This window comes from Mastomys coucha, unplaced genomic scaffold (genome assembly GCF_008632895.1).
Source record: "Mastomys coucha isolate ucsf_1 unplaced genomic scaffold, UCSF_Mcou_1 pScaffold17, whole genome shotgun sequence".
Classification (NCBI taxonomy): Eukaryota; Metazoa; Chordata; class Mammalia; order Rodentia; family Muridae; genus Mastomys; species Mastomys coucha.
Genome location: NW_022196899.1, coordinates 21,970,742 through 21,990,914, shown reverse-complemented (window position 1 = coordinate 21,990,914; position 20,173 = coordinate 21,970,742). Strand labels below are relative to the sequence as shown.

The window sequence follows — 20,173 nt, the reverse complement described above, 5'->3', positions numbered from 1 at the left end:
TCTCTCTCTCTCTCTCTCTCTCTCTCTCTCTCTCTGCTCTTGATTGTGTGCACAGTACAACCCCTGCCTTAGGCCCTCTGCCACGATGGGCTGTATCCCTTCTTTAATTGTGAGCTAAAGGAAACCATCCTCTCTAAACTTGATCTTGTCAGATATTTGTCGTAGAAGTGATAAAGTGGTCAACGTAGCCCATGGAGGTGGCACACATGCCTGTGGATGGCCAGCTTGTTCCTCTGTGGAAAAGCTTGAAATACCTCCCCGGAGCGGTGACAGGAGAGGAGAGGACAGGAAGTAAGGCCCATGGTAGACAGCACCCCCCCCCCCCCCCACACACACACCCAGAAGCTTGGCACATGATCAGTAAAAATCTGGCAGGCAGCAAGCCTTGCAGAGTCACTGTCGCTTCCAGGGGAAGGAGCTGAGCTGGCTCCTCTCTCTGGGAGTCAGATCCAAGGAGGACAGAAGAGAGAGATCTCAGAAGTGTGAGGAGGGGCCCTCCTGCGCTCTGTCACCACATGCTATTCGGTGCCCAATGAAAGGCTGTTGCTGGGGAGAGAACATGCCTTTCTTTCTCTTAGCACAGGGACCCTCTGAGAGGAAGGAGAGCGGGGGAAGGCTTTGCCTCCAGGTTACCCATAGCAACTCACCCTCCCCTTGGAGGTCTGGCAACTTGGAGACTGTCATTGCTTGTGGCTTTTCTGTTTCCTTCCCCTCTGTGTCCCCTTTCCTCTGTTAAGCCAGGGTTGCCATGTCATTACCAGCTGATTGATGCTAATTAAGCCTGCTCTAGGTGGTAGGTGGTGTCTGTGGGTGGGAAACAGGAGGATGCCAGTCAAGGGCCTGAGCCTTAAGTCATAGGAAAAGGGACAAACAATTTGTTCCCTTTCAGTTGAATTACCCACAGAGCTTGTGCCTATAAAATCATAGGAGCTCACGGGCTGGTAGGGGCTAACTCCAATGCTAGAGAAGATGTAAGAATGAATGAGGAGGCCATGCCACTTCTGCAGCAGGGGAGAGAGGAAACATCAGATTTTTTTGTCATAGAATAGCAAGGCAAAAAGACCTCAATATAAATACACACGAAAGTGACAGGCGACATTTGGTATAACCTGAGGACTCCATTTCCTTAACCTCACCTGGTTGCTCACCATCCACACTCTCATCTTACCCCGCTCTCAGGGAGTAGCATGTTAGTTCTCTCGTTAGAACAAGTCACCCTTTTGTCAGGATAACCTTATTAAGAACAAAGGTTATACTGCTGTCCCCAAATAGAAAGCCAGCATATCCTGTCACAAAAAGAAAGGGACAAAAAAAAAAAAAACCAAAAACACAAAGAACCACAATTGCCCATGCCAGAGACATCACATGAATCATTAGCAGGTCTGTGTGGGCGCGCAGGGAACCACTCACTGTCTTGAGGAATAGAATGGGCTGACTCTAAATCATCACTTTTTTTCTGAAGAAATGTGCCTTGAAGTCAGGCAAGCCCACACCTGCAGTCATCAATCTCATCATTTTTCGCGCCATTACTTGGGCTCCATTTTGGCTAATAGCTCCTTGCCTTGAGGATAGGGTTAACTAGCTGTTGTACGGACAGCTGCAAGTCCAAGATCCATGGTGGCATACAGAATGTCACTTACCAAGCTGTGGCATGCATTTTTTTTTTTTTAAAAAATATCTAGCCAGAAGGACCTAGGGATCAGGTAATTCAAAAGAAGATCTCAGAGAGGCTGGGTGCATGGCGAGGTCACTACAGTGCTTGTCATTCAAGCACAAGGACTGAGTTCAGAGCCCTAGCACTCATGTAGAAAGCCAGATGTGCTAGCATGTGCCTGTAATCCTATGGCTATCGAAACAGGATGATTGATGGGGCTCAGGTAGAATAAAACACCTTGTCTGTCAAAGTAAGGTAGGAAAGCAGCCGTGAAAGATAATGGAGGCCAACCCAAGGCATCTACATACGAGCACATGCGTGTGCACCTGCAGACACATGTTCATACATACACACAAAAATGAAAGACAAGTGAAAAGAAAGACCACAAGAAAGCTTCGCCCTCAGATCTGAAAAGTCCCGAGGGGCCAACTCACCACTTCTTAGACTTGAGGCGAGGCGCGGGGTTCCGTGGGATGAGGAAGAGGGCTCTCATGGGATGCATGTCACAGAGGGCTGCGAGAGACCGAAAACAAGCACCAGATCCAGTCAGAGGCCACCCATACTACCATCCTGGCTGTACACAAAGTATGCACATGTCCATAAGGCTCTTGGGAGCAAGGGGGGTCAGGATCTCAAAGCTTCCAACTGGCAGACAATCAAAGAGCTGATGTCTAATTAGATGGATCTCATAAAACACACATTTCAAACAGATATTAACATCCCTCAGGGTGACACCTTTACCTCAGAAGGGAAATCAGTGAAAGGGTCAACAACTAGCCACCTGTCATTCAAAGTAAACACCATCACGTGACAGCTATGATTGGCATGGCTGAGGTAATTTTTTTTTTTTTTTAACAAAAGCCTTGACTACAATATAAGTGGCATCTGAACATCCAAGGTCAGTGTCTTTCCCACTGGAGGCTCGCACAGGCACTGCTAACTATGCAGATTTTTAGAATCTTCAGTCCTCTGCCAGAACACCATTCTGTTTCCAAATGTCCCTGGTAACTTGTCAGGGTGCAAGATGTGCTTTGCTTTTAAATCCTCAGGATGATGGGAGAATGAAGTCAGCTTATAGACATGATGCAATCTTTTATCATGGACATACTCTATATTCTTATTTCAATCAACATATCTTATAGCTTACTTTCTAAAAGTGAGAATACAGGTACCTCCCTTTTCTTCTGTACCAAGATTGAGAATGCATGCTCCCTCAATGCCAGGGGATTCTGTAGGTAGTTTATTTTTAGTCCTGTCTACCACTAGGGATGATAACTCAGTTTTAAGACTGTGGCATCCAAATCTTCTGACTCACAAATGTCACTGTGAACAAAGGAAACTATGTCAACAAACACTCCCAGTCAATCATGCTGCAGATGGATTCAAGGAACTTGAATACTTGTGACAGCAGTGACGGTGTATGGGAAGGGTCCTGAGTCTAAGAACCAATGGTCCTGAGGGGTGAAGGGCCTTTTCAGTTCTGGACCTGTGAAAAGTGGCTGAGCATACGTGACAGTGTGGGAAACACAAGCAAGGACATGGCTGGGGCCAGTTCCTGTGTCAAGGGAGGTAGAAAAGTTGCTGGGAAAGGCATGCCATCGCTATGTAAGCTGAACCCTGGGTCGGGGATGGAGGGTCTTGACTGCCCTGTGATGGGAGGCACAGTCAGTCTGGGTGTTGCTTGAATCATAGCAGCCTGCAAAGTCACCTGCATCTGTCAGGAAAGGGTATGCTTTGCTGTCTTTGCTGTGGTTCACATGGATGGAAGGAAGGCTCAGTCAGGGAAGGCCCTGGGAGGTCCAGTCAAAGTTTCCCAGGCCACCACTGCAGCTCCCAGAGGTCTTCTTTGATGCTAACAGAGAAAGTCCCAGGGAACTTGGGAGGTTCTCAAGGTTGCCAGCATCTGGGACATGACTCAAATAAGGGCACAGCTATCTAAAGCCCCAAACACTTATATTTTCAGAAGAGGGGCATCCTCTAACTTCAGGGATTTGTGAAAGCCTCACACGGGAATTCAGCGTTGGAGTTTTATACTTGGGAGCTGACTTTGTCTGTGGTTGCTCGAGTGTCTGTGGTGCATCTGTGTGAGGCGCAGTGCCTCCAGAATGAGCCACACAGTGAGTGGGCAGGACAAAAAGCCTCCCCCAGTGTATGCTCTCCTCTTTCCTAGCAAAATATAGATCTGCACACTGCTTGGCAATGAACAGATTCCTGGTTGATTTAGATTGCCTCTGCTTTCTAAATATGCCACATCAGACCCATGCCGGGCTCAGCGTAGCAGAAGTAGGCCAACCACAGCCCTGGCAAGGAGCCTGCAGGACTTGCAGAACCAACCAGCAGCAGGGGAAGGAACTTACGGGGGGCACCTTCTGCCATCTCAATGGCGGTGATTCCCAAAGACCACAAGTCACTCTGCAAAACAAGAAAGCACAGATACACACATAAATTCAATCAGCAGAGGACAATTTGGTTAAACCTGGTAATTACTTCAGAACAGCCTGTGGGGAAGTCAATCCAATAGGTCTCTACAAACCTATTTCTCTATCCAGCTGCAAAGCCAGAGGAGTCACGCTCACTTCTCCTCACACACATTTTTCTGGTGCCTGTCTGGCATATGGTATGTTTCCAATAAATGTATGAAACGAAATAGAAGGTTTTTTAAAAGTTGCATTATTACTGAGAAGTATATCTCAGTCAAACCATGTGAAAGTTTGCTCTTTTCATTTTTTTTAACTCCTTGTAAAAGAGTGGATTTCATGCTGCGGTCAGAACACCTGTCTAGCATGGATCTTCCTCCTGGCTCTCTTCCATTCCCCTCCTCTTCTCCTTCTAGCCTCTAAATACTCCCCCCTTTCTATTGTTCTGTCTTACATGAAGTTTTTTTCCAATGCTTTTATTGAACTATAGTTGTTACATAGTAAATGGCACAGGTATGAAGTATACTGTTGGATGGGCTAGGTCACTCCTGTGACCCCACTACCATAGCGCAAACATTTCCTCCAGCAGACGGCACTCTCCCCTGAAGCTTTCCCTTTCTCTCCCATCCCTCGTTCTGCTGTCTAGGTGAATTACCCACCTGTTCTCTGTCACCGTAGATTGATTTCATCTCCCAAATTTTATAGAAAAGGAATGTAACAGTGGGTGCCTCTTGCATCTGGTTCCTATCACTAATCAAAGTGTTCCGGAAGACTCTCTCTCTTGTACCATATCTTGACCCTTGGTGCCCTCTTGCCTTCAGTAGCATTCTACTGAGTGATGCACTGGAGTTTGAGCTCACTGGCTGGCAGGCATTTGGCGTGTCTCCAGTTTGAGCTAATCTCTATGAAATGTCTGGGTCTTGGGTACAAGCTTTTCTAGAGAAATGCCAACAGGGAGAGCTGGTAGGCTATCTAGACTAGGAGGTATCAGTCACATCTAATAGTGTCTAATAAACAACATGTCCTCTACTGTGGCACGGTGACAATGGGGTGCCCGTGGGCATTTCATCGTGGGCAGCCACATGTTCTTCGATCTGTTTACAAACTGCCAGTGGAAGATAGCTCTTTAACCTGCCTTCTTAGGTTTGGACTGACTTTCAGGCTCTAGTCAGAGTTTTCCAGCCCAGTACTTCCCACTTGACTGGGAGGAATCTCCACGTCTAACAGCATGCGTGTTTCCCCACACTGAATCCAGGTGAGGTGATTGTAAGTACAGGGTGGCTAGAGTCACCAAGACAAGAACGAAGCCAGCGAGATGAGCTCAGAAGATTGCACTCTGATCCCACCTCTCAGTGGATGAGGAAGTAAACCTAATGTGGGCCCGGCTCACTGACCTGCACTCTGCCATCCTTAGCCACCACACTCCCGGCATCTTGGGAATGTCATGCGCATTGTTCAAGAATCCTCCCTGTAACCACACTCACATTACAGATATCAAAGTGAAGCTTCCTTGCTATTCCCATCAAGCAAATGTCAAGGGCACAGAAAGGGGGGGGGAGGGTGTGTGTCAAAAGGTGTAATTGGAAGGGAGCCATGGTATAGATGCTGAGTCATTCGCTAGAACTGAATTGCTCAGTAGCCTGTGAAGGACAGCAGGACTGTTCAGTATTTGAGCAGAGTTCCTTACAATGTACAAAGGGATATCTAGGGTGCCCAGGCTCTCCCGCGAGTGCAATCGCTTTGGAGTAGTAGCAATGGAGAAAGTAAGGCACTATGCCTAGATACCAAGTCACAGCAGTGCGGGGAGTCAACCCTTGTCCTCTCTCTGCTTTAGTTCTGGATTTCTTCCAAAGTTCCATAGCACCCATTCACACTGGTGTGTGTCCCTCCAAGCACATGACTGTTCCTTGTGTCTCTTGGCCTTGCTTGGTAAGCTCCAGGCTCACTTGTTACTCTTGACTCAGGAGTGCAACCCAACGAAGATGAGCGCCACTCGCTAATACTCGGCTTTACAGGTTGGCAGAGAAACGTAGTTGCTTGGGAACATGATGAGAACATCAAGTCACTTCCTGGGTGGGAGTGGCCAGGCATCCAACAGGGAGAAAGGCCTGGAAACTGAGTGTCATCATCAAAGGTCCCTGAACTACTTGATAGTATTCCACTGTCCTCAGGACTCGATAGATCCTCTGGGCAGTTTCACCATAGCCCAGGGACAGAGCGTTTCTGTAAGCATGAAGAAGGAGTCAGGCTCTCAGCTGTGAGCCAACAGGACAGGAGTAGACCGAAATGGCCTTCAGGCCTAGTGAGCTTTGAGCTAGTGTGACAGTTCACACATTTGAAAGGAAATGACGGCCCCAAGCTGAGAGAATTCCAGCCAAGCTTTAGACTGACATAAACTGCTCAGTGCAGCTACCTTCACTTCTGTCTCCGAGCTTCTGTATAAACTTCCATACATGGAGGGAGAGGTGGCAAAGGGGGCAGGTCCCCAGGGATTGCAAGTTGGCCCCTCCTGACTCCTCCCCTGAAGAAGTCTGGATCCCAGTGGATTCCTTCTATTGTGTTAACCACTCACTTTTCCTCATGCTCCTCACACAAGTGACTCCCCTCACCATGTTCTGTTGACAGCATTCTGTGTTGTCATTACATCCTTTACCTCAACCTATACAAATCAGAGAGAGAGAGAGAGAGAGAGAGAGAGAGAGAGAGAGAGAGAGAGAGAGAGAGAGAGAGAGAGAGAGAGAGAGAGAGAGAGAGAGGCAGAGACAGAGAGACAGAGAGAAGACTACAGAGGGGACTAGATAAGGCCTGTGTCATAGATCTTCGTTTTGTTGACTGAACAGTGCTGGCACATAGTAGGCCCTTACTATAGACACGATAAATAAACAAACAAGGAGAAGGCACATGAGAACAAAAAGCCAATGGTTCAAAGGGTCTGCTGTCTTCACAGATCTCCAAGCCCCAGGTCACAGAGGAGCTCAGCTCCATGTATTAAATGGAGCTGGGGTCCCCGCCGCCTTTGCCGTTTCTCCTTTAATTATTCTTACAGTGCTAGGTATTAAGTGCTCATCTTCAGGTTGGCAATCCATAAATAACTGTTCCTGACTCTTCCGTTGTCCACAGGCGACTGAGGGATTGGGAAAACAAAGGTGCTGGGATGTCCCGAGCTTCCCACTGCACTGCTACAAAGCCAGCCTGAGCTTCCTAGAGGAGATGTCGGTTGGTAGAGAGAACAGGCTTTCAAAGCAGAGAGAGCCAGATTCAGTTCCAGGTTTCTAATTTAGTGACTTGCAGAATGCTGCCCAGCTTAGCTTTTTCAATGGCACAGGAGGTGCCGGTGGCATGCATGTTTTCAGGAACACTGCCTAGCACAAAATCTGGCGCACAGCAGGGCTCGAGCATATGGATTCTCTCTGCTCTCACTGCTGGGTGAGGGTTCCTTGGCCTGCTAGTTTGGTTGTCATGGTTTCCCTCCATGCAGTTGTGGCAGATACCACTTGTCGGTTAACCTGAAGGCACCTTTAACCACCACTCTCACAGCTTCCACCACTTCAGAGTTACCCCATAGCTGCTTCTCCTGGCACTCTTGCAGTGAGTTAGATTTGTGACCAGATCTACAGCCAATGAGACATACACAAACAGCCCTGGGAGCTTTGTGCTTTTCCCAAAATAGGAGCTAACACAGCTGCTGTCTTACAAACTCTTTTCAACTTCTTAATGCCTTGAATAAAAACATGGGGTCTGGAGTTACAACACCCATCTTGCAAACCGGGGGCAACATGCCAACTACTGGTGAACGATGCTGGGGAAGAGAGGTGGGAGGCAGGGTTTCTGAAGGTACCCATCTTCCTCACATCGGCTCTGGACTGCATCACTTCCAGTGATGGGGTAAGGGTGCTTCCAGCCAAAGGTATTTGAAAATGATCATAAGTAAGTGTGTATGTGTATATATGTATGTGTATGCTTGTGTGTGTGTTTATACACATGTATATGTATGTGTATACATGCATGTGTGTGTGAGTATGTTTGTGTGCATGTATACATACATATATATATTGTGTGTGTGGTGTGTGCATGTGTGTGTGTGTATATATGCATGTGTGTGTGTGTATATTCACAGCAGTAGTAAAAGAAAAACACACAAAGGTAGGATTTGGTAATAGAGAATTCCTGGAACTTTACCACAGGGAGCAGGAATGGTTAGTAAAGAAGCGACGCCTCTCTTGGTTAGCCTTCTTAAAAAAAAATAAAGCAAAACAAAAAAACACACCAGTTAAAACCAAAGGCCCCATCGTTCCATCCAAATAACCTGTGCGCCCTTGCCTAGTCACCAGAACAGGCCAGTCACGTGACTATTGCTTTCTGAAGTCTTTGTTTCACATCATTATCAGGATCATCTTGGACTAGAGTTATACTATTTTCCAAGAGGAAATATTTATGTTCTTAAATTCTTGGTGATATAAAGCCAAGGCTGCTTGTAAGCTCTGCTTAACTGCCTGTGTTGGAAGCTGTAAACAACCCTGACAGGCCCCGTTTAACCTTTAGATACATTTCTGACTCCCAAAGACACTTCAGAACTGGAAGGAGACTGTGTTCCCATGACCACTGGCAAGGCCATGGTAGGAGAGGAGCAGGGAGGAGGAGGGTAAGGCAGGCCTTAAGTTTCCTCCTGGCCATAGTGTGACTCATCCTGGCTGGAGCTGGGCAACTCATTATTTCAGCAGTGCTGGGCTGCCTGGCCTGCAGCATGATTAACAGCCCATCCCTGTGCACATTACAAACAGAACAGAGACAAATTCTAGTGTTTCTCAAAAGGCAGGCACAAGGTGCAGCTTCCGGCTGGGCCCTGGGGACATTTGGCACATAGTAAATTGCACAAAACAAAAGGAATTCTTTCTGAACTGGGATGCCCATCAGAGTGGGAGAGGAGCATCACTAGGCTAAAACCACCACTCTGGATGAGGAACTAGCCAGGAGCCTGGTGTACACCACTGCAGCCATGGACTCTGAGTGTCTCTGACACAGCTGGAAACACAGTGACAAGACCAAGCCAGTAAGAGCTGGCATACCATTTCCTCAGCCATATTGTGAAGAGAAAACAGACAGCGTGCAGGGTTGATATAAGAATTCAATAAGTTGATATGCTCTAAGTGCCTAACATGACACCGTGCACATAGCAGACATTTAACAAATAAGGCACAGAAGAACTCTTGGGGTCAGTTATTATTAACTGGCAGCTCAGTCAGCGTTACGTGGGCTGGGTAGGAAGTCCGTGAGCCTCGTAGTTCAGAGGTGTAAGGCAGGCTTAGCAGAATCAGGGAGCTGAGAGGAAGCAGATAGGACATTGCCTGTCTTTCTGCAGTCTCTCACTGTGGGCCCCTACTAGCAGAGTGTGGTCAGATGTCAGATGGGTAAACAGAAATGGGATGGCCCAAGTGTTCCAAAGCCAGGGTAGCTTGGTGGTCTAGAGAGAGAGACAATAACTTGATAAGTGCACACAGCATGGAAGGTTCTACCGTGCTTCCCAGCCATGAAAATAGTCTTCCATGCATGTGTTCTTTTTGAAATATTTCAATAAAAAAATCATATACACATGTGGTCCTTACAGAAATCTACTTAGACTAGTGGTAGGAGCTTCAGAGAAGGAGGTTCAAGTTTAACAAGAGGCAATACGAGATGGACAACATCCACAGAGAGCTGGGTTATAGGAAACTGATTGTTTCCTTAGGTCAAAAAAGAAATTGCCAGAAAAATCAGACTTTCCTGAGGTGTGTGAACACAAAGGTGTCCTATTCCATCTCTTAGCACATGTCAGACACGGTGTGATAGCTTTATAAATATTAACTCACTTTATGGTGTTGCAACATTGTGATAGATAATTGATTATTCACATTTTGTAGAAGTCCAGAGAAGTTAAATAGCTCCCTGGAGGCACCACAAAAGTAGAGGCATGTTCTGTTTTATGGCTGTCCTGTCTGACTTCAAAGTATCAATCATCCTCATTCTCTTTTCAGATACTTAAATGCTAGATGGTCAGTCAGTGAGGAGGTCCTGGCAGGCGCAGCCATTGATAACTCCATCACACAGAGAAAACAAAGGAAAGAGACACCTCCCATTCCAGCTACTTACACCTGACATCTGCTACAGGAAGCTGTGGGGAGACTCATCCTCCACAGGATCTGAAGGAAGTAGAGCAGCTGAGACAGCCGAGATAATCCCACCTGGTGGCACTACCTGGTGTCTACAAATCCAGGAGGACCTATGTATGGAGCTCCGTACACAGGAAGCAGGACATGTCCACAAATGGAGTTTCCACCCTGCGTGGCAACCTCTACCATGTGTTTTCTATGACACCTACCTTCTAGTGATTCTCCCATTAGACAGCTGCTCACTTGGTTCCCAGGTGACCCTCTTGTTCAAAGGGACATGTGCACCCTGCCTGAATAAAGTCTGTGTCCTGGATACTGCAGGAGCTGAGCAGGGGAAACACCTACACGTGTAGAGAAGCTGCCACTTCTGTGAGGCACGTCTCTTGACACACTAGAGGTAAGCGACACAGCATGTTGGCAGAGGCCAGGCTCATAGGCAGGAACCACTAGGCATGGAGTGTGGGGACGAGGCAGTTTTTGGACTTACTTCTATTACCTCACTAGCTTAATTGTATGAGTAAATTCTTTTGATGCAAAAACATTAAACAGGACAGAAAAAAAAAAGACCTAAAAATTCATCATTCAAGTGCTCAAAGGCCAAGCACTCTTATGCATTCCAGGCTGTTTGCAGATTGACCACTACTCCACTGTGTACGTGCATGTGCAAGTGTGTGCATGTACGTGCATGCATGTATGTACGTACCTACATATGTATGTATGTGTGTATGTATATGTGCATGTATGTATGCATGTACCTACATATGTATGTATGTGTGTATGTATGTATGTACATGTGTATGTATGCGTGTATGTATGTACATATGTATGTATGTACATATGTATGTCTGTATGTATATGTGTATGTATGTATGTACGTATGTGTGTATGTATGTGTGTATGCATGTACATATGTATGTATGTGTGTATGTATGTATACATGTGTGTTGCTACATCAGGGGAGTGGGAGTAAGACTATGTTAAGAGGAAGATGCTTTGGTACGTTCATTTGGGTACCAAACATACATGCTACTCTAGCACCTCACTACTCAAGTGGTGCCCAGTATTCCACTGGATAGAGAATTCAGTTTTTATGCAGCCAATTCTGATGGATGTGGGCTTGGCCACAGAAAACCTTCCTTTAGTAGGTATCTGTTGAGGCAATTACTTAGGACTATAAAATACCTGTCAGATTCCATCCTACGGAAATACAATTCACAGTAAGTTTTAAAAATACCACTTTAAACAGCCCAGGAATTGTGAACAGTTTTTATTAATTTCAAATCTTTGAATGCTTATTATTAAATGGGAAAGCTTTCATTATTGCCCTGCATACTTATCAGGGAAATGAAACCTTTCCTTTTGCTTGAAGTGTTTTGACAGACTTTCTGAAAACGAGAAAGGAAGGGCCCCCAGGGGAAGCCAGCACACTAGGCAAATGCAATCAGGCTCTCCTCCTAAGCATCCAGGGAGATTTCCCCCGCACCCAGCAGATTCCACACAAAACCGGACTACAACGAAAACTCCATCTCTTCAAACTCCTTTCCATAGATGGCCTTAGGTTTTCAGTTACTTTGACTTTTAAAAGAAACTTCTGAACTGGACAGATGGCTCAGTCATTCTGAGTAGGCACTATTCCAATAGAAGACCTAAGTTCAGTTCTGAGCACCCATAGTGCATGGCTCACAACGCTGACACCCTCCTGTGGCCTCCAAAAGCATCTGCGATCATGTACACACACGCATGCACACACACACTCACACACACTCATGTATACACACTCACACTCACACACTCATGCACGCACGCACACACTCACACACACTCATGTACACACTCACACACTCATGCACGCACACACACACTCACACGCACATGTATTCACACACTCACACAAGCACGTACTCACACACTCACACACATGCACACACACACTCACACACTCATGCACGCACACACACACTCACACACGCATGTATTCACACACTCACACAAGCACGTACTCACACACTCACACACACATACACACATACACTTGCACACTCACGCACATGGGCATACACAATTAGAAAGAAGTCTTTAAAAAGGGAATTCGGGAAAATAGGGACTTCTACTAGTCTTTAAAATCACGTCAAAATTAAATCAAATAATAATCACTCAATAATAATAAATGATAAGTCACATAACAAAACCAAACTATGGTCTTTGGCATTCTCCTTCATTTTAAAGTCAGCACTTTTATGGTGAAGCTTACAGAATCCAGTGCTGTTCAAAGTATCGATTATTCAATCGACACCACCTGGAAATACTGGAAACATACATTTAATCTATGTGAGAGTTCAACATGTTGCAGTCATTGCTCAGGCTGAGATTCCTGTTGGTTCAAATGGACTATCCTCTCACATGGACCAAAGCCGGAGCTCTATAGGTTTCTGGTGAATGCTCCACCAGGAAATGCTTTATACACAGAGAGCTCAGCTAACTACATGCACACAAACACACACTTGCATGCACTCCTGCACACACACACACACACACACACACACACACACACACACATGCACAAACACACACAGAAGCACACAGAGACACACACAGTATGAGTTCACTAAGTACACACACACACTGAGTGACTGATTAGATAGATATTTTCAAAGTCAACTTTCAAAGTAGTCCCTGTGGTCTGGTGACAGACCACATTCCTGGGCACAAGGTAAGATACAGTGATGGAGAAGTTCTTAAGATCTCCATCTTCTCTGGCTCTGAGTAAAATCATGACTTCAAGATAAAACCTCTGGGGCTCCCCAGTATTCCTTTCTGCTCCATCCTTTGCATCAACTCTTCAGACAGGCTGCTTTTCCCTTGACAGGTGAACGGCAAAGGTCTGAGCCTAGGCACAGAGTTTCCTTCCTTGTGAATAACTCATGTGCATAGCTACCTTTATAAAGAAGTTCGCACGACAGTCTAACTGACTAGCATCGTTGAACCTGTTTTCTCTGTGAAGATCCTTTTAAAAATTCCTTTTAAAAAAAATTATTCTTACCTATTGGTATCATACCATCTCTAAACAGAATTTCTCAGCCGTAGTCTAAGTAAAGAAATCCAAGATTTGAACTCAATTCCAAATTTTGGACTGGCCAAAGGGAAAAGCTGTTCTAGGCACTCTTACAAACAAGACAGCCACAGAGATCTTGACTGTGTTTCAAACAAACACACTGCACAGAAATACAGCCTGCCACGACACTTGAAAAGATTAAGTCAGGGGTGAAAATCTAGACACTCTGGCTCTTCCTTGCATAATTTGTCTTATTTTAAAATTTAGATTTATTTATTTATGTGTATGGGTATTTTCTGCGTGTTGTTTCTGTGCACCATGTGTGTGCCTGGCGCCCTTGGAGGTCAGAAGAGGACACTGGGTCCTTTGAAAATCGGAGTTAAAGATGGTTGAGATCCACCACGTGGGTTCTGGTATTTGAACCCTTAGGTCTTCCAAGAGCAACAAGTGCTCTTAACCTCTGAACCATCCCTCCAGCTCCCTCCCGCTGTATTCTGAAGTGGTTCAAATGATCTATGGCACAGATGTAAACTAGTTAACACGTGTTAAATACGGCCGCAGTTTGAAGAGTTGCTTACAACCAATTAAAATATGCGTGTCTCGTCTGGGATATATATTTTGTAGTGCATCCTCTCTCAGATTTGCAAATGGAATTATTCAAATGTGCTGATCATTAGCAGTTTAAATAAATGACATTTATTTTGGCAGGGGATTAATTTTTAACGAGGCAGCTGCTCTCAGACAGATTGCCATCAGGTCATTAGAGGGACTAACTTTGAGGGAAGAAGGGTGGTTATTATGTTCTCGAGCTTGCGTTTCGCTTAAGAGGTGGATGATTTCATCAGTGCCCCAAGACACTGGCTCTCAAAGCCTTCAGCATTTGCATGGCTCTCACCTGATTTCAACAACAGCCAAATGGGGAGAAGTAAGTGAACTTTAAAAGAGGAATTCCTCAAATGTACCGTTCCGATGAGAAATATGAGATTTATACAGAAGCCAGGCAAACACCACACAAGACCAGGCTGCAGTAATGAAGAACCCCACAGATTCTTTTCGTAGAGAGGCCCTCTCGATGCTGGCTTACCTTAATTTTTTTAACATAGTCATTTTAAAAGGCATATCAGACAAATCAAATGATAACCAGTCGGTATAATACAGGACACACAGATCCACACTAGACCCCCCTTTGCAGGGTAGGACAATTGACTATGGAGATCTGAGCAGAGTTGGGAGACCCATGTTGAAGACCTGGCCTTAGTTTCCCCCTTTGCAGGATTTTGTGGGAAAGTCCTTGAAGGAACAAAGCAACTACGATCCAGGTAGTATCGCATTTTGCCCACAGGGTGTCTCTCTGCCTAGTGCCTAGCCTGAAAGCTCTGCAGTTGCTCTAGCTCTCACTGTCCACAGTTTCACTTTCTCCTAACAGGGATTTATGCAGAAGCCATGTCACACTGCAGCTCTTGAGGGGCTTTGTAACTGTGACTCATGTTACAGTGTTGGGATGAATGAAGGAGGGCCGCCGGGCGAAGCATACTGAATGTGACAAGGGGATCCATCAAAACTCTGTGAGATGCCAAGTCACACTAGAGGAAAGCCAAGGCACAGGCCTACATTGCACTTGATCCCTCTGACAGAAGAGACTTCGAAGTAGCTACAGTGGGCCCCATAGAAACGAGGAGCCTGCCGCCATTTAACTGCAAAAAGATGCCCCCAATAGTCATATTTTGGTTTAACACAGGAAGCCTTGAGGTTATGAGCTTGGGAGCGGAATACATAGGTTGATCAGCATGTGCTGTGTTCTGGTTTGATAGAAGCAAGGAGTTCCCCCGGTGCTCATGCACAGTGGACACAGGTAATTACAAGAGTGGGAAGCCCATCTGAGGAAGCCAGAAGGCATGATTCCCAAACTTTTGTGACTGAGCATGGGTGTGCAGGTGGTATGTCTGTCTGCACCTGCATGGGGAGGACAGGCGTCAGTCTTGGCTATTATTTCTCAGGAGCCTTGAATTTTGAGACAGGGTTAGTCATGGTTGGAACTTGCCAGGCTGGCTGGTGAAGGGTCCGGGATCCTCCTCAGGGCTGGGGCTACAAGCCTGCATCACCATGGCTGCCTTCAGTGTGCCGTCTGGAGGCCTCCTGCTTTAGAAGCAGCAGGCCCTTTACCAACTGAGCTCTCTCTTCAGGCCCTCTGAAACTTTCACCTTAAAAGATGGTGCTTAAACAGATGACTATAATTATCCCAATGTGTATATTGTACATGTATAAAAGTACTACCTGAAACTCCTTTAGTTGGAATATTTTTTCTTTCGATAATTTATTTTTTATTCACTTTATATCCCAATCGCAGCTCCCTACCCCTTTCTCTCCTCCAAGTCCTGCTCTTAAAACCCCTTCCCTCATTACCTCCTCCCCTTCTCCGAGAAGAAGGGGAAGCCCTTCCTTGGTTACGACTCTACCCTGGGACATCTAGTCCCAACAGGACTAAGCGCATCCTCTCCCACTGAGGCCCAACCAGGTAGTCCAGTTAGGGGAAGGGGATTCAATGGCAGGCAACAGTGTCAGAGACAGCCCCTGCTCCAATTCTTAGGGGACCCACATGATGGCCAAGTTGCACATCTGCTACAAATGTGTGTTGTGTGCAGTTGGAATATTTTTATGCATCATTAAAGATGAATCAAAAGATTTAATAGATGAAAAGAGATAAAAATGAGAATATAAACTTAAAACTAAACTATAACCAACAACACGAACTTGCTCTATTTCTTAAGAGTAAGAAGAAGGGGCTGGTGAGATGGCTCAGCAGATAAGAGCACTGACTGCTCTTCCGAAGGTCCTGAGTTCAAATTCCAGCAAGCACATGGTGGCTCACAACCACCTGTAATGAGTTCTGACACCCTCTTCTGGTGCATCTGAAGACAGCTACAAGGAATTTATTTATAATAATAAATAAATCTTTTTTAAAAAGTAAGAAGAATAAATTCAAAAGCATAGAAAATAATTTTAATATCATTTTGTAAGTAGAAGACTAAATATGATGGGTAAATTCATCAAAACAGTTATTACTTGAGTATCTAACAATCTTAAATCTAGATACTATTTTTCAGGTCTCCTTTTGTGTCATGTAAGTCACATCACAAATGCTTGTAAGGATCATCCCCTGAAAACTTGAGAACAAGGGACCGGACATGGCTTCACAACACAACCAACTCATACCTTGAAGTCATACGTGGCATCCGGGTTCTCATCACAAGCAATGACTTCTGGTGCCATCCAGTAGGGAGTACCAATGAACGTGTTCCTCCTGCCCACTGTTCGGTCAAGCTGGGCACTCACTCCAAAATCCACTAATGAGAAGACAGTTGAATAAATTAGAACCTTAGGTTGGACATGAGGGTAAAATGAATGTGTGTCCCTCACGTGGTAAAGCATATATATAACATAAATGTTATGATTTCATCTGGCCTATTCTGTATAGAGAATATCACTATGTTTATCAAAATGTCTATCACTATATAGAGAAGAAACTCAATTGAGATAAACATCTTCATCATGTTGCCTGTAGTCAAGTCTGTAGGAGATTTTCTTGATAGATGGTTATGGAGGGACCTAGCTCATTGTGGGTGAAACCATCCCTGGACAGGCAATCATGGGGAAGACAGAAAAGCAAACGAGGCAAGTGGCATGGAGCAAGCCAGTACGCAGCACTCCTCCATGGCCTCTGCTCCAGCTCCTGCCTCCAGTTCCTATGCTGACTTTGATAAGTGATGGAGTGTTACGTGAGAGGTGTGAGCTGTAATAAATCCTTTCCTTAACCTATTTCTTTTGGTCATGGTTTTTTTATTATAGCAAGAGAAACTTCATTAGGATAGATTTTTAACCACATTTTATGCACATTTTCTGGGCTAGGTAAAGCCCTTAAGATGGCATCATCCTCACGGTCATCCATCCCCAGACCATTTTTATCTTCTGCCAGTGAGGTTCTGTACCACTGATCATTAACAACCTATGTCCCACACTTTACCCAGTCATCCTCCTGCCCCCGTCCCCTCTCCCGTAAAAGCAGAATTACACAGAACACACCTTATTTCATGTAACATAAGGCTGTCAAAGTTCATCCAGACTAATGTATGTTACAGTTTTCTTCCTTTTTAATGCTGAACAATTTTCCACTAAATTTCCATTTATACACTTTATCTTTTCCTCTGGTGATGGGCATTTGGGTCCCTTCCACAATTTCTATACCACGAATATGTACTTTAAAACTGCATGATTAAGTAGACACATACACCAGTGTGGAAATCACAAATCATGGTATTTGAATATACCAAGACTCCACTGAGACCAAGAGAAGTAGGAGTTCTGTAAAAGACGGCCTTCGTGTCCGCGAATGGTAACACAAAATGGCAATAGAGACCTAAGGGTTTGTGTCAGACTGCCAACGTTTTCACATACTGTCTTGCTACTGGTAAGCAGTGTGGCTATTAATCAAACCACCCTGTGTGTGGTTTTTCAAATCTACAGTACGGAGATGAATATAGCAACACGGAATGAGCCTCTTCACATGAGCTGATCTAAGTGTTTCTTGAGAGATGTGGCATACGTCATACTCCCAACGAGAGATTGTTAAACAGCACCAGGAAGGCCCTAGCCTTAGATCATCCAGTCTCTATACATGCATCTATTTAGGTTCATGTGATGAACATTTGACTCCAAATACTAATACAGTGGGAAATTATGTATCTTATCAAAAGTGAAGGGCAAGTGTTCTAATCTCCTTGAAATGAACAATTCCATGGACCGAAAAACCCTTCTAGATAATAAAATGAAAGCATTCCTGGATTTTCTGTGACATGGCCCTAGAATAAGTGTCACTCAGCCTGGAAGAGAGTTTCCGTATGATCTTGTCTGGATGGATCTGGCCTGTGGGAAGACCCAGCCCATTGTGAGTGGCTCTTCTCTGGATTTGGGTCCTGGGCTGTCTTGAAGTGGAGAACTTGAGTAGATAAGCCTTCGCTCTCCCTATTCCTGGCTGTGAATGGGACTAGCTGCATCAAGTTTTAGCTGCCTGGACTTTCCCCAGTGACAGACTGTAATCTGGAAATGGGAGCTAAGTTTTGGTCAGGGCACAGCAATAGAGGCAAATAGGACAGCCTCTGATGTATTTGCTAAATAAAAGTATTCCTCCACTACTAACGCTGGCAGGGTGAAGTGAGGTGATCAGGGTGCATCAAAATGGACTGTGGAGAATCCCCTTTATACAGGAGCTGTAGGAAATAATAAAGTAAATTTAAGTAAAACTCAAGCCTATGGGAAGTTAGCAGAACTTGATTATTCAAAATACTTTCGAATATGAATATTTTTCATGAAACAAATCTAAACCCCAACCCCTAGGGCAATCAGTACCCCATCATATCGGCAGTGACACAAACCATCTATGAAGTGTATGGGATGATGCCCAGGCCTGTCTCTTCTAATCACTGCATCGTAAAATTCTACACAGTGCTTAGGTGTAGGCTTCTAGTCACCACACACGTCGTTCTTCAGGATGGTTTGCGAAAATACTTTTCAAAAGGATTAAAAAAACCCAAAAACCATTTTTCTTTCATCTTTGGGGAAATGCCCGCCCCCAAGTCCACAGTGACAGCTTTACACAAAGGACCGCTGACACCTGTCAGCTCCAGCTGTGCTGTGGCTCATGACATTGTTCATACCTAGCTTAACTTCTGCATTTTCAGTCAGCAAGACGTTCTGCCCTTTAATATCTCGATGAATCACTTTGTGCTGGTGCAGATGACTCAGGCCCTGGTGGAATGGAGAGACGAGAGAGTTAATAGGACATAAACAAAAATGCAGACACACTTTTGAGTGCTAACATTCACCCTCAAACTCAACTCACCCAGAGATACTTATAAGAGCTGATTTCATTTTCATATAGCCATGTGGCTGAGCTGAGCTACCGGACACTCTCAGCAACTGACAGACACACATGACATTATGTTATGGTGAACAAAACACATTGGTAGATCTGTCAGATAGGATGGGATACTGATGGCCCTATGTGATTAGAAGCCTACACTGAAGCAAACTGCATGCACAGTACTATGGCTGCGTTTCTACCTGCTTGAATTTCAGTGGGCACAGTCCTCTGGGAGTGAGGTCTGGGAGTGAGTCTTATAGTATACACACAGACGCAAGCATGTGGACAGAGACAAGTGCACACAGACACATGTACACACAGACATGTGTGCACAAAAGCTCATGCACACAGACACATGTACATGCAGACGCAAATGTGTGCACTCAGACACGTGTGTACACAAATACATGAAACAGGAACAACTGTTGCTTTCTTGGTTGATTCTTATCTTGTTACTTCAGGAATTGATCATTTTGAGACTTTGTGCAGAGTCTGTGATATTAAGCACTCAGTGACATCCACGCCTGACTGTCTATCTCTTCAGGAATTACTCTGATTTAGATGTTTGTTGTGGTAGTGTGAGTTCTATGAGGGTCAGATTTATTATAAGAAAATCACATTTTTTTCAGATAAATTATAACAAAATAATCTAAAAATTAGTTTTGAAGCAAAATACATGGACTAGTATTTACAAAGTTATGATATCAGACACCTGAGTGTTGTGATTTTATTATTTATGATTTTCTGTTCTTCTAATTGTTCTCTATAAGTAACACAACAATTATATAAAAGATAAAGCATACAGACACACATAGACATGCATGTTCACAAGCATGCACACACAAACACATAATGTAATTTTTCTTGTTGAAGAAACAGCCTGAGAGTGAGTGGATACTATGAAGCACGACTTTGGTGACACCTTTTCTTCTTCTTCTTCTTCTTCTTCTTCTTCTTCTTCTTCTTCTTCTTCTTCTTCTTCTTCTT

General features: G+C 44.8%; 1 protein-coding gene across 4 annotated transcripts in view; it reads right to left on the bottom strand.

The window, feature by feature from the left end:
- Tnik (TRAF2 and NCK interacting kinase) overlaps nt 1-20,173 on the bottom strand; it is a 416,591-nt gene that overhangs the window by 106,621 nt on the left and 289,797 nt on the right. For all 4 annotated transcript variants that reach the window (XM_031376481.1, XM_031376482.1, XM_031376484.1 and 1 more), the window contains exons 6-9: nt 18,981-19,071; nt 16,483-16,613; nt 4,012-4,066; nt 2,089-2,167 (exon numbers count right to left, since the gene is read on the bottom strand). In XM_031376481.1, coding sequence (XP_031232341.1) covers nt 2,089-2,167; nt 4,012-4,066; nt 16,483-16,613; nt 18,981-19,071 — 356 coding nt within the window. The remainder of the gene's footprint in view (nt 1-2,088; nt 2,168-4,011; nt 4,067-16,482; nt 16,614-18,980; nt 19,072-20,173) is intronic.